This window comes from Heliangelus exortis, chromosome 6, assembly GCF_036169615.1.
Source record: "Heliangelus exortis chromosome 6, bHelExo1.hap1, whole genome shotgun sequence".
Taxonomy (NCBI): Eukaryota; Metazoa; Chordata; class Aves; order Apodiformes; family Trochilidae; genus Heliangelus; species Heliangelus exortis.
The window spans coordinates 1286756-1301336 of NC_092427.1; the positions used below are offsets into that span (position 1 = coordinate 1286756).

The 14581-nt window shown below is 48.8% G+C and overlaps 1 protein-coding gene across 1 annotated transcript in view; it reads right to left on the reverse strand.

Annotated features, from left to right (window-relative positions):
• Positions 1-14581, reverse strand: part of FMNL2 (formin like 2) — a 130889-nt gene that overhangs the window by 20078 nt on the left and 96230 nt on the right. Inside the window, 3 exon segments of the mRNA XM_071746332.1 lie at positions 886-996; positions 4307-4381; positions 13931-14024. Coding sequence (XP_071602433.1) covers positions 886-996; positions 4307-4381; positions 13931-14024 — 280 coding nt within the window.

Below are 14581 nucleotides of genomic sequence, written 5' to 3' on the forward strand. Positions count from 1 at the left end.
CTTTGTCATAAGGCAAAGGTACAAATTTAGCTCCCGGGCTGTAATTGCAGTGAGCTGCAGCTCATTCTTCTTCTGCAGGGGTGGCTCCAGGCCACAGCCCCCAGGCAGCAGCCAAGGCACTGGGTTTGTAGCAGAGACCATGGGGACAGCCCTGCCCTGCACTCCCCAAAGCCTCAGGGGGATGGGCTCTAAGGAGGTTTCTATCTTGGCTGGGCACTGGTGGCACTGGGGGATGTGATGTGGGTCCCCATCGCCCTGCAGGGAAGAGGTCAGTCCCACACTGAGCAGAACCACCCTGATGTGGGTCATGGAATGCCAGAATTGGGTTGGTTGGGAAAGAGCTTTGGGATCACCTCAGTCCAACCCTTCCCCCAGCACTGCCAGGGCCATCACTGCCCCACGTCCCTCATCCCCACATCTCCAGGGCTCTGAAACCCCTCCAGGGATGATGGGGACTCCATCACAGAATCACTCGGGTTGAGAAAGAACTTCAAGGTCACCCAGTCCAACCCTTCCCCCAGCACTGCCCCATGTCCCTCATCCCCACATCCCCAGGCTCTGAAACCCCTCCAGGGATGATGGGGACTCCAGCCCTGCCCTGAGCAGCCTGGGCCAGGCCCTGACAACCCTTTCCAGGGAGAAATTCTTCCCCAGCTCCAACCTCAACCTCCCCTGGCACAACTTGAGGCCAAAAGTTCCTCTTGTCCCATCCCTTGTTCCTTGTCCCCAACCTCCTCTCAGGGGGTTGCAGAGAGCCAGGAGCTCTCCCCTCAGCCTCCTCTGCTCCAGGCTCAGCACCCACAGCTCCCTCAGCCCCCTGGGCAGAGCTGTGCTCCAGACCCTTCCCCAGCTCCATTCCCTTCTCTGGCCACGTTCCATACTCACATCCAAGTACTCATCCAGGCCAAGCTTTGTGAATTCATACTGCAGGTGGACTCTGAAGTTCATGTCCTCCACCGAGTGCACCACGATGTTGATGAACTGCATGCAGGCCACCTGCAGGGGCAAGGACGAGGACAAGATGGCTGTCAGGGGAGCATCACGGCCCCCAGCCCAGAGAGCTTGGAGAGGTCCCTCCAGGGGTTTTGTGGGCCCAACCTGGTGAGTGACCACATTTCTTTGCTATGACCACATGGGGAATCTGTGACCTGCAGCTTTTTTTTTTTCCAAGGTGGTGCCGGGCTGGGGCTCGCGGGGCGTTTGTCTGGGGTGATAAAGGCAAAGGAGTGTTCCAGAATTAAGTCATGTCTGCTGCCTCTACCTTCCCTGCCTGCTGGTGAATGCTTTCCACACCAGCTCACAGGGCCAGACATCACACAAGCTCTTAAGAAAACAATTATCTGCAAAGGGGCTGTAAAAAGGAGATTAATTTTGCAACTGGAAGCCCCCGGCCCGGGAGACGGGGATCTCACAAAAGGCACTTTGTTGTTTGCAGAAAGGGTTCTTTCCAAAGCTGTGGTTTGGGAACTGAACAAGGGACCAAACCGGAGGAGCTGGCATCCGAACGTGTCCAAGAACAGTGAAGGAAAGGAAAAGTCTCTGGAGCCAAGTAGAAGGAGAGGTGAGGAAACCTTTTACCAAGCAGCAGGAATGGGGCTGCAAACCCCAAGAGGTTTGTGCTGTCCTGGAGTGTGGGGCAGAGCCAAATCCTGCTCTGCAAAGCACCCCTGGCTCTCTTTCAGCTCCCAGGTGACACTTCTGTCATGTCTGAGCTACTTCAGGAGAAGGTTTGCCCAGTCCTGGGCAAAACCCAGGGGTTTTGCCAGGGGTACAGCCCCATCCTGCCAGCAATGCTGCAGCTGGGGGAAGAACAGCTTCCCAACACCTCTGGAGACACTTCCCAACAAGGACAAGGCTTCAGGAGACACCAAAGGTCACTCTGGGTCACTTTGTAAGCAGAAAGAACCACAGGCCACTTGCTGGATCACCAGTTTACTGCAGGAAATTGGGCAATTCTCTGCTATCTGCTACAGGGCCCAGAGGACAAACTCCTGGGCAGGCATCTCCTTTGGCTACAGGTTTGGCCAGGATGCCCTGGGCTGCTTCTCCCAGAAGAGCTGCCAGAAAAAACTTTCCTGTCTGAACTGCCAGGTACTGCCCAGCTTTGGAGCTGGAACCCCAGGGACACAGCAAGGCAAAGTGGGTAACCAAAGGTCAGTCAGAACCTTGCAGCTACATCTTCCCATGGAGATCCTGAGCAGCTTTAACCACTCTGTTTCATAAATCACTTCAACTCCAGGTAATGCAAAGTTCTGAGACTGCTAAAAGAGATAACCCCAAGGAAGGAAGATAGTCCAAAGAGCCATCCAGGACCTCCTGTGATGCCTCACCTCCATCTCTCAGTGTGCAACCATCTCTTACACAAACAACCTCATCCATGCAGCTGGAAACCTAACCTCAGGTTTTGAGTCTTTGCAGGACCCCTTCCAGTTCCCTTTGCAGGAACTCTGGTTCCTCCTCCTGCTGGTGCTGCCAGCTGCACCCTGCTGTCCTGTCCTACCTCCCAGAGCCAAATCCCCTTAGTTCAAAAGTGCTTTTGTGGTACTTGCTTTAGCTCTCACAATGTTAGGGCCAAGTTCTCATTTCCTTTCTCAGATCCTTACATATACAACTGAGGAATTTAGTCAAGTCAAAAGAAAACTAATCTAAGCAAGTTGCTTTTAAAATGAAGTAAGTCAGGGTCATCACCAGGAGCCCTTCTCTAGAACACTTCTGCCTTTTTGTTGCTCTTTCCTCCCTGTCCATCCATGCAATTCACCCTTCCAGCTCCAGCTTCCCAGTCAGCTCTCTCCATCCAGGGCAGTGGGACAGCCACGTCCTGCAGGAACATCTCTCTCTGTTTATCTTCAGTCATTGCAGCTCCATGAGCTCCTCAAGCTCTAACATCACATCCTGGAACTGGGGCTCCTGCACCCAATTTATCCAAGGGCACACCCTGCTGGCTCCCCCAGCACTGCCTGCTTAGTCTGTATCTTAAATAAAGATGATTAAAAGATTAAAAATAAAAGAGAGATTAATTTTTTTTTTTCTTTAAAGAGTGGGCAATTCCCCCTGCTCACAGCACAGTGGCTGTGCTACCCTCCTGCTCCCCAAACATGATTTATCCCCCTTTGTGAGTGTCCTGGTCGGAGCCAGGAGAGAACCAAACATGACAATGAGTTGGGTGGTGAGGGCTGACAAGTCTTCCTGTTAAGTTACAGACTAAATGGTTTGTATGTCTGAGAACATTTCATGTATAGTGTGTAATGTGTAGTCCTTACTGGGACTGCAGGAATAAGGAGCAAACCCAAGTGTAACATGTCAGAGGGTTCCTGAGAGCCAGATTGCTAACTTGAGTAAAACTGCAGGGGAGCTCTGGAACTTTTCCTTTTTTTCTTTTCAAAGACAGAAAGAAGCCATCCTTTCTCCCTCCTTTTTATCCTGCTGTCCCCTGAAGGGTGTGAGCCTGCACACCACTGACACTGGAGCTTCCAAGCCTGTAGGAAACACCAGACTGGGTGTTATAACCCCTGAGTCCTGGCAGAAAAGAGACTTTAAGACAAAGCACTACAAGAGGACCAAGTGTCACAAGGTGTTCAAGAGAGGCCTCAGCACATGTGCTGGGTGGGAAGTTCTCCTGGAGAGGAGCAGCTCAGCCCCGAGGATCCCAGCACTGCAAGGGAGAGAGCCCTCACCATGCCAGCACCTTTCCTGATTAAAACCAGGCCTGGAATTCCTCACCCCTCTGACAGGAGTGTTGGCAGAAGCATTTCTGACATGGGACACACGAGGAGCCAGCTCATCCACAGCCTCTCCCGTGCTGCCAGGTGGGGGGGTGCCAGCCAGAGCTTCCTCTCTCACCACTCTCTTGTGCTCCAGGGGAAGTGGATTTGGTGGATAATCATGCAGATGCCCACTGAGGAGCCCCAGGTGGTGTGGGGTGACTGCTGCACTTCATCAGTACATCAGACAGTGCCAGGCAGCAGCTGCAGTGAGGCTCTCCCACACCTCTCTGCCCGTGACTGGGGGGATGCTGCACACAGACACAAGGCACAGCTTGGTGCTGCAGGTCCTGCTGCCTTCCCACAGCCACACAGAGCACAGCACCAGCTTCCCTCTTACCTGCACCGTGGCACCAGGCATTATCCTGAGGGGAACTGAAGCTAAAAGCAAAACGGGTCCGTTCAGTTCGGAGAAATCAGACTGAGGTCGCCTGAGGCCAAGGATCAAAAGGCAGCCACGTCCCCTGCCCGTGCCAGCAGGACCAGACCCGGTCCAACCCAGTCCAAGCTGACACCAGAGCTTGCTGAGGACACCCAGCACTCACCATGAAGTCTATGTTGTTGTCTTCATTTCGGAAGTGCTCCATCAGCTTCTCAAAGCGCTGCTTCTCCCCACACACCTGCAAAAGGATCACCACCCACCTGTTAAACAAAGCCTGCAGGTATTAAAAACATTTAAAAAAAAAAAAACAAACCAAACAGCTTGTCTGCTTGCTTAAAACCTCTCCATCCCTCTTGTTAAAAACAGTCTTCTTCATGACAAATCCAGCTGAATAATCACAGGTGAGCACCTGCACTGGAAGTCGAAGGGGTCAGGTACAACCATCACAGAATCACAGAATCATTTGGGTTGGAAAGGAGCTCTGAGATCACCAACTCCAACCCTTAATCCACTGCCACTGTGGTTCCCAGCCCATGGCACTGAGTGCCACATCAGCCTTTTCTTAAAAACCTCCAGGGATGGAGAATCCACCCCCTCGCTGGGCAGCCCATTCCAATGGGATCACCCTCTCTGTGAATATTTTCCTAATATCCAACCTAAACCTCCCAGAACTATAACATACTTCTTTTCATCTCCTTTTTTTCCCCTAAAAGTTTCATCACACCCACGGGTGGTACAAATGTAGGCATCAGAGCTGCACCAGGGCACCCCACGGGAGGACTCAGCCTCCCTCCCAGTGCAGAACTGGCTTCTGACTGTAATGTAATGTAATGTCATTAGGAAGAAATCCAAATTACAGGGAGGAAAAAAAAAAGAAAAAAGAAAATTATCAGTGGCTAAAGGAGGAGTGAAATACATCAGCATAACTATCAGCTGGTCAGAATTACAGAGCCACAATACAGGGCTGTTGGCAGGAAACACAAGCAACTCGAGGGAGAATCAAGATCTAAGATAAAGCAGGTCTCAGGATATTGTTTAAATCTTATTACTTCTCACTAGCTCCTCTGGCTCAGCCCCACTTTTCTCAACAAACAAACGATCCAGAGTAATCTGCAACAAAATCACAGAGTATTAAATAAGTTGGAGGGTGCAGGACCAGGAATCTTTTCATCCTGAAGAAGCTCCAGTTCATTGAAGCAGCACCAGAGGGACTGCTCAGGGTAATTACATGAATGCCCTACCTGGAGTGCTCTTGCCAAGGGACACCAAACCCATGGTGCAGGCACACAGCTCTGCTGGGGAGCATGTCCCACCTGGGGCACATCCATCCCTCCTGGGGCACATCCATCCCCCCCTGGGACACATCCATCCCTCCTGGGACACATCCATCCCTGCAGGGACACATCCATCCCCTCCTGGGACACATCCATCCCTCCTGGGGCACATCCATCCCACCTGGGACACATCCATCCCCTCCTGGGACACATCCATCCCTCCTGGGACACATCCATCCCTCCTGGGACACATCCATCCCCCCCTGGGACACATCCATCCCTCCTGGGGCACATCCATCCCCCCCCTGGGGCACATCCATCCCACCTGGGACACATCCATCCCTCCTGGGACACATGAGCTTCCATGCAGAAGCAACACATCCTCCAGGAGGAAAAGAGACACAAGACTGAGAAGGGGCTGGCCCCTGGAAGAGCCAAAGAGAAAACCAGAATCTGGCTGAGTTTCAGGAACCTGCTGGCACGGTGAGGATCAAAGGCAGGAGCTGCCCACTGATAGGATTTGGTTCTGGAGGTGTATGCTGGGCCTGACCCAACTCCTGCCCAAAGCAAGCCCCAGGAACCCTCTCCATGACTTGCTCCACAGCCTGCTCAGATGCACTTGTCCCCACGTTCCCATCCCAAGCCATTTTTTTCCCCCTGTAGTAAAGGGGATGGTGTTTCAGCTCAACCAACTGTAAATTCTTCTGGTGTTGTCCCTACTCTCCTCTCCCCACAAAACCTCAGAGTCAACATAACAAAAGGAAACCGTAGGTTTGCCTACAGCACTGAGCTCCAAACAATCCCCTCTCTTGTACCCACTGGAGAAAAAAAGGGAGCTGAGTTCAACAGAATCATGGACTGGGGAAACAAACCCAACAATGGTGCATGTGAGTGCCCCACAGGAGAAGCCAATAGGATTTTTTCTGGGAAATCTAATGTACACCCTTCCAGCTGGATGGGAAGAGCTGACATAAACAACTACCAGGCATTTATGGCTGAGTCATTAAACCAGGGAGCAACCCCAAGGGCCTGAGCCCCAGAGAACTGCTGAGCCTGGGCTGGCTGGGGTACAGCAGCTGAGAGCAAGAGGGGGAAAAAAAAAGCAGCAACAACAACAAGAGGAACAACAAGAGGAACAACAAGAAGAACAACAAGAGGAACAACAAGAGGAACAACAACCTGTGGCTGTCGGGGGCTGCTGGAGGGTATTTCACACTATCATCAGATGAGTCAGTGCTGGGAACATGTGTGCTGCAAGAGACAGTGAGCTGACTTCCATGAAATGATATAATTTCATCCGGGAAGATTAAAGGGAGCAGAGCTGTAGATGAAGCCTGCAGCCTGAAGATTGGCCAGTGTCCAAGGCGAGTGCTGAAACCAAATCCCACCCCATAAAACCATATGTTGCCGTTTAGATTGGAATAAATTTCCAAGGTCTGTCATTTGGAAGCATGGCTGGGACTAAGGAAGGCTGATCTTTCTTTTATTAGCATTATTCTGTGTAAGAAGCAAGATTAAACGCTTACCACAGCTATAAAAAAATACTCTGTCTCTAGTTAGGCTGTGAAAAAAAAAAAAAAAAAAACCCTTTTAGGTTTCATTAAGCCCACACCATTCTAGAAGAACAATGTGGCTTTATGGAGAACCACCCACCATGGGTCCTTTCTCTGGAAAAGCTTTGGGTGCTGAGGAAGTAAACCTGACACAGATCACCTACAAAGGCAGAATACAATCCTAGAAAGAAGGAAAATTACTATATCCAGATATCTGGATATATATATCCATATCCACCTGGTTATGCTCTCAGGTCATTCAGTTCACAGCCCGACCACAAAAGACCAAAGTGAGGACAACCCTCATATTGCTCCTGCACACCCAGATCACTGGGAGATGCTCCAGAGAGGCATCCTGGGCCAACAAGGGTATTTTAGAAAAACTGAAACTGAAAACTGAAAATGTTTCCATGTGCAGTGTCAGGCAGAAAGTGGGAATCCAGGCTGACCAAACCCATCGCCACCCAACACGGAGCATCACCTCGTTTTGCTGGAGCATGGAGCTCATCACTAAGCTTCACCATGACCAGACACCCAGATGGAGGTGGCAGCAAACACAGGCAGCATTTCAGGCTCTGGAGCTCCTTGGCCAGGGGTACAGAACACCACAGACCCAGCTGCCAGACCTCCTGCACATCTGGAGGAGTCATGCTCCCACATCTGGGACACAGTGCCCCATCCAGACACAGCAGCTGCCTGCTGCCCCTGCCCCGATGTCAGCAAGGGGGGAACAGAGCATGAGAGCTCCAAGCTGTGACACAGAGTCCTAGAGAAGACCTCACTGACCCCACCAGCTCACCAAATGTCCCTGGTGCCAGGCTGCAGGTGACACCCAAGGGTCCCAAAAGCCACACGGAAAGGGGAATCAGCGCGGCTGCGCTTCCACTCGGGGTGGGTAAGGTCAAGGCAGGGAAAATAGCTCTCTACAGGACCAAAAAACCTTAGCAAAGGCTCTGGAATGTTCAGGAGGTTAAAATGAGCATCTACCATGCGTGGCCCAGAGGCTGTGTTAAGGTGCTCCCTCCTCCTCTGCAGTCCCTTGCACGTCCTGTAAGAGCCAGCAGCAGCAGCACCAGTTCCCATCCCCACGCAGATGAACACTGCCCCGAACAGCCTGATCTCTGTGCAACCCCAAAAATCCACGGGACCCTTTGTGAACCTTTTCCCCTGTCTGTGCTCCTTTGTCCAGGGCCACAATGCTGCTTTCTCTCCCCCACAACAGCCCACTGTGATCAGCAGATCCCACTGCCACAGGAACACTTTGTTTGGGTGATCCTGCTGACATTTTTGCAGTTTGCTGAAGGACAAAAAAAAAAAAAAAAAAAAGCAGTTTTCCCATAAGTTACTGGTTAAGTAAACAGTTATTTAATACTTACTAGGTTAAAATACCTTTTACATCTCTACCAGCAGGGTTAAGTCCCTCTCAAAACACCACTGTGGTGAAAGGACAATAAATGTATTGACATTTTCCAGCACTTGCAAACACTTTGTGCCAGTACAAGTTATTATAACACCCCGTAAGAATAACTGAGGGCTGCTGCTTTCAGTGCCCCCACTCATTATGCAAACAGGGAAACCTGACTCTGAATTAAGCACTGGGAAAATCCCAGGGCTGAACAACATTGTCTCACTTGGCTGGACTGAAAACTGCCAGCTCCCCTTTCCCCAGCACCTGGGGAACTTCAGACCCTGAACACCCAGCAGGAAAGGAGCTTCCCCAAAATGTTCTGCATTATCTGAATTCCTCTTGATTTTTTTTTTGGGGGGGGGGTTTCTCCTTGTCCCAGAGCAAAGCAAGGTGGTTTCTTGGAAGGCAGGGTTCATCTTGGGCAAGGCACCTTCATCCTGCTTCAGTTTTTAGATCCTAAGATGATTTCCCATCTGGAGGAGCACACAAGCATACACCCACCTTGCTGAAGTCAATTATTCTGGTATGTGCTTGAATAATGAGCAATTGAACTGCTTTGCTGGGTGAGAGCCAGAGGCAGGAATGGTTCCCTGCAGAGAGCCAGGATTACTGCTGGCTGGCTTTCTGTCTCACTACAGATCCCAGTCAGTTCTTCTGCTTCCTTGGTTTGGATCCATTTAAAAACTACTATTGTCCTTATTTAAAAAAAAAAAAAAATTAAAAAATTATTTTTTTTTAAATGGTAGAGGACACTGGGGTTTTTTTCCCCAGAAACATTTAGTTGTTATTAAAGTAAATTCTCCTACGTTTAAAATGGAGATTAATGAAAAGCTCAAATTAATCAAAAGATTTTGCTCCTTACACTGCTAGCTCAGAGCACTGTGAAGTATATTCAAAACCTGCTATTTTCAGATCCTCACTAAAGCTGAGGAAATGAGTATTTGCAGAAAGCCCCAACATTTCTTTGTCCCTGTTTGCATTATGCAACCACATCAGTGCTGGCAGTTGGGATTTTTTTTCAACCTGTGACTTTCTGAAGCTATTCATTCACTGCCTACTATGCATATGGCAAATCAAAACCATGTAAACCATGTAAACAAAACAGCTAACTAGAAATGCCACAATATTTTTTTTTTTTTTTTTTTTTTTTTGAAGCAAGGCCAAAAACGAGCTGGAGAACAGCTTTCTGCATTCAGCCTCAGCCACCTGCAATTCTGCTGAACTGGAACTTTTCTGTTAATTCTTTTTCTGGGTGGTTTCTACACCTGAAGAGAAATGGGTTGAGAGATTCTGGCTCTTGACTGTTAGCAAATATTCCTTAAAAGTAACCAGGAGCCAAGGGTATGTCTGTGCATAGCCACACAGTTATGTACATAACTATGGATATGGAATGGACTGTCCTGGTTTGGGCCAGGATAAAGGTGATTTTCTGTCTTGTACTTTTGCTTTTAGCTAAGTCTCTTGTAAGTAGTTGCACTTGCTGAAATTAACAGCAAGTTTCTCAGACAGTGTGTGCTTCTAGGACTGATAACACTTGATGTTTAGAGTTACTGCTAGAGACTGGTGTGCAGAGCCAAGGACACTGCTCAGCTCTGAGGAAAACATCAAGAGGTCCCACCTGCAGCCTCCTTTGGGGAGGAACGGACAAGAATGATGCCAGAATTGACCAAACAGAGTATTCCATCCCATACACCTCATCCTCAGTATAAATTTGAGGCATCACAAGGGCCAAGCCAGATTTCCTGATTTCCAGCTTCCGGCTGCCTGCCCTTCCTGCCTTTCCTGCTTCCCTTCCTTCACCCAGCATCCTGGAAGGATCCCGTCCGTTCCTCTGCCTGTGCTCCTGATCCCTGCCAGCCTGAATCTGTGTGTTCCTGCCTCCAGCTCCCAACTGCTGCCGACTCCAGGAGTCCACAGCTTCTCTGGGAACCTGGGACAGGGGCTCAGCACCCTCACACCAAACAATTTCTTCTCAATATCTCATCTAAATCTCCTCTCTTTCAGCTTAAAACCCTTCCCCCTCATCCCATCCCTCCAGGCCCTTGTCCCAAGTCCCTCCCCAGCTTTCCTGGAGCCCCTTCAGGCACTGGAAGGTGCTCTAAGGTCTCCCTGGAACCTTCTCTGCTCCAGGCTGAACAGAACCAAGTGCCCTGAAAAGAATCAACCTGTGCACAAGAATCGGTGATTTCAGATGGAACAAGTGGAGGAGAATAATTTTCAAGAGCCAGCTTAACACAACAAATTCTCCTCCATTTGGAACATCCTGAGCCCAGCCAGAGAAAGACTGTCCTATAAAATAATTTCCAACTGAAGTGATTTTAAAAAAGAATTACTGACAAGATTCAGATCAGCTGTGGTTTCCCAGCTCAGTCAGACCCTGAGAACCAAATTCTGTTCTCATTTACATCAGAGCAAAGCTCAAAGCCTAATGAAATATTTGATGTTCACCCTGATGTAAATGAGAGCAGAATTTGGTCCGAAAGATCCTGTTTTCCCTACTGACTTTATTACAGGCTGAGTGTTAGGCAGGAGTTCAGGTTTCCTTTGAAGTTATTTTATGGCAAGGAGTTAAGAGTGGCAGAGATCTCACTTGAGGAGTCTAATCTGCCCTAAATATGCATCCAGTGCTTGATGAAAGAACCACAGAGAAGCTGTGGCAGCCCTGCCACGCATACTTACAGAAGCCACACAAATAAATCATTGAGTTTACAGTAATTTAAATTGGCAGTGGACTGCTAGAAATCTAACCCTGAGTACTTTACAGGTCAGCAACTCAAGAGATTTTTAATATACCAACTGAATGAGTTATAAACATGAAGATTTGAAGCCATCGCTGAAAATCTCCCCAGGAGGAGCCTGGGAAGCAACAGCACAGAGTAAGAAATAAGCAAGAAATAAACTGGATAAACTGAGAAAGGTAAAAACCCCTCCGTGCACACCCCCTTCACCCAACTCTGCCCCGAGAGCAAATGCCTGGACCAGGCACAAGGAGGAAGGGAACAAATCAGTCCTGGCACACAAACCAAATGTGTCACATTGGAATTTCAGAACAGCAGCAGGAAAAAAAGAGAGATGAGGGAGCACCTGGAAGAAAAACAAAGGAGCAAAACCTCAACTAAAGAGGCCAGGAGGGTAGGAAAGCAAACGGGACCTTACCCACCCTTCCCTCTGACAAGCAAAGGACCTGAGCATCCCAGCTCTCCTGAGCATCCCAGCTCTCCTGAGCATCCCAGCCCTCCTGAGCATCCCAGCCCTCCTGATAATCCCAGTTCTCCTGATAATCCCAGCTCTCCTGATAATACCAGCTCTCCTGATAATCCCAGCTCTCCTGAGCATCCCAGCCCTCCTGAGCATCCCAGCCCTCCTGAGCATCCCAGTCCTCCTGATAATCCCAGCTCTCCTGAGCATCCCAGCTCTCCTGAGCATCCCAGTTCTCCTGATAATCCCAGTTCTCCTGATAATCCCAGCCCTCCTGAGCATCCCAGTTCTCCTGATAATCCCAGTTCTCCTGATAATCCCAGCTCTCCTGATAATCCCAGCTCTCCTGAGCATCCCAGCTCTCCTGAGCATCCCAGCCCTCCTGAGCATTCCAGTCCTCCTGAGCATCCCAGTCCTCCTGACCAGTGCCACTGGGGCTGGAGGCATTTGCCCAGCTCACCAGTAATCCCCCACACACTCCCCCCTAATGAGTCCCATTTCTTCTTTAATAGAGCACTAATAAGCCAGAAGAATTCAAGCCTGGATTAATAACAAGGTACTCTGCATACTCAGAGTGCTTTTTCCAATTTAAAACACTCCTCTCATGTTACCCAATTGTTCTTCATCACAACCTCATCTGCACTCCCTTCCCTGATTCCTTTATTTCACAGAGGTGCAAAAGAAGACAAAAATAGCAGCAGCTTGCCTGAGGCTGCAGATGAAGAAATGGGAGAAAATAGCTACAATTCCCAGTTCTGGGCCTGCAGACTTTCCCCAGCTGGAAGCAGAAGGTCCCATTTCCCTATTCTGGGCATCCCTTCCACTGGTGTCACCCAGCACCCAGCACCAAGGTTTTTTATTCTATGGTCACACCAAACTTTCAGTTCCCAGCAGCTTTGCCTTCCCCATCACCTCTGTCCTCAGGTCCCCTGATTTAACAGCACAGTTTATGCCCAGGGCAGGTCTGGTTCTGCAAAGCTGAGGTTTCTACAGCAGGACCACACTGGAGATGTTCCCAACCTTGTGCTCTGGCTCTGTGTAATGCTGAGCACCCCAGAAATAGTTATTTGTCAGTGACATGGGAATATTTATGGTGATGTAAACCAGAGATTGGTATCTCCCCACCAGAAGGAATTCCCCAGACACAGAAAGTAAAAAAAAAAACAAAAACCAAAACCAAAATTAACAGATTAACAGCTTGGCTTGTTGATCATCTGCATTAACCCACTCATAGCAACAGCAGCACCTCAGAAATAGTTATTTGTCAGTGGCATGGGAATATTTATGCTGATGTAAATCAGAGATTGGTATCTCCTCACCAGAAGGAATTCCCCAGACACAGAAAGTAAAGAAATAAAAATAAAATAAAAAAAAATTAACAGCTTGGCTTGCTGATCATCTGCATGAATCCACTCATAGCAACAGCAGCACCTCAGAAATAGTTATTTGTCAGTGACATGGGAATATTTATGGTGATGTAAATCAGAGATTGGTATCTCCTCACCAGAAGGAATTCCCCAGACACAAAAATTAAAAAAAAAACCAAAACAAAACCAAAATTAACAGATTAACAGCTTGGCTTGTTGATCATCTGCATTAACCCACTCACAGCAACAGCAGCACTGAGGAAAGTCAGGCTACATCTTTATACACAGTCATCAGGTCTAACAATTTTGGAGCTGGGAAGTCTAGATGCATTTTGTTTTCTTTGCTGATAAATCCACACAAATACCAAATATTCAAAATAAACTGGAACAGCAGCTTCCTAGGACTGCTCCAGCCAGCAGTGCTTCTGAACCTTCACACCAGGCTCCCCAACCCATTTTTTTCCACTGCGTGCAAACACCTGACACACTTGAACCTTCCCACCTATGAAAGATCCTGGTGCAGCCCCTGGAATCCCTGTGTTCATTTCAGCATCAGTGTCCCATCACACACATGATTTGGTTATTTCATCCCTAAGAGAATTCCTACTGAAAGTCCAAGCAGGAGTTCTGTGTTCCAAGGGCTTGTGTAAAGGGCTCTGAAAACAGGAGACCTAACACACCCTTCCTGGCTGCTTCAGAGACAGAAGAACTGAAGCAAAGCTCTCAAGATCTCCCTTAGCTCTACACTTCAGGGAGCAATTCAGCCTGGATTCATTTTGTTGGGATTATGGCTCCTCAACACAAAGATGAACACAAGGATGCTGAGCCCACTGCTTCTTTGCAGCTCCAAGTGATGATTTATGTCACAGATCATGGAAAACCTGGAAAACCTTTACTCTGGGAAACGTAGCTAAAGGATGGAGATCTAGGCAACAGCAAGAGAACACTCAACATGTGCTCCAAATTGGAAGAAAGCAAATGATTTACCTCCTTGAAGTTATCAAACGCAGATAAAATGATTTCATGTCCTCCTCTGACCAGGCAAACAGCTGCTAAGAGCTCTAAGACAAGAGCCTTTGTCCTGCCAAGAAGAGAGAAGTGACAGTCAGTGAATGCTCAGCCTCCTCCTTTCTCCCTGATGCCAAGCAGATGGGACACAGGAGATGAAGTTTGCATCCTGGGCCTCTTTCATCCCTGGAAACTCATAAACCTGCAAGATGCACACTGCTGAGCATCCTCTGATCCAGGGCACTGGGACTCTCCCAGGATCATGCAGGTTTCCCTCCTCCTGTCCCCCCCCCATTTTAATGCTTCTCAAACCATGCACAGATTTAAATCACAAACTTCACTTGTGGAAATCCAAGCAAACCAAAGACAGCTGCCAACCCAGAGGGTTTCCCCACACAGCCCTGCCCAGGAGGCAGCTTTCCCCAAGGCAGCCCCTTTGCCCTGAGCCCAGTTTGGGTTAGGATGTGCTTAGAATTCAAATCAGTATTTTTCCTGATACAAATCTGAATTATTTTCCCTGATAATTTGTATTATTCATAGCCACACACACACACACAAAAAAAAAAATTAAAAAGGCCATGGTTGGCTGCAGCAAATCCAGGACCACAGGATGCCTTAGCAGGTCTTTCC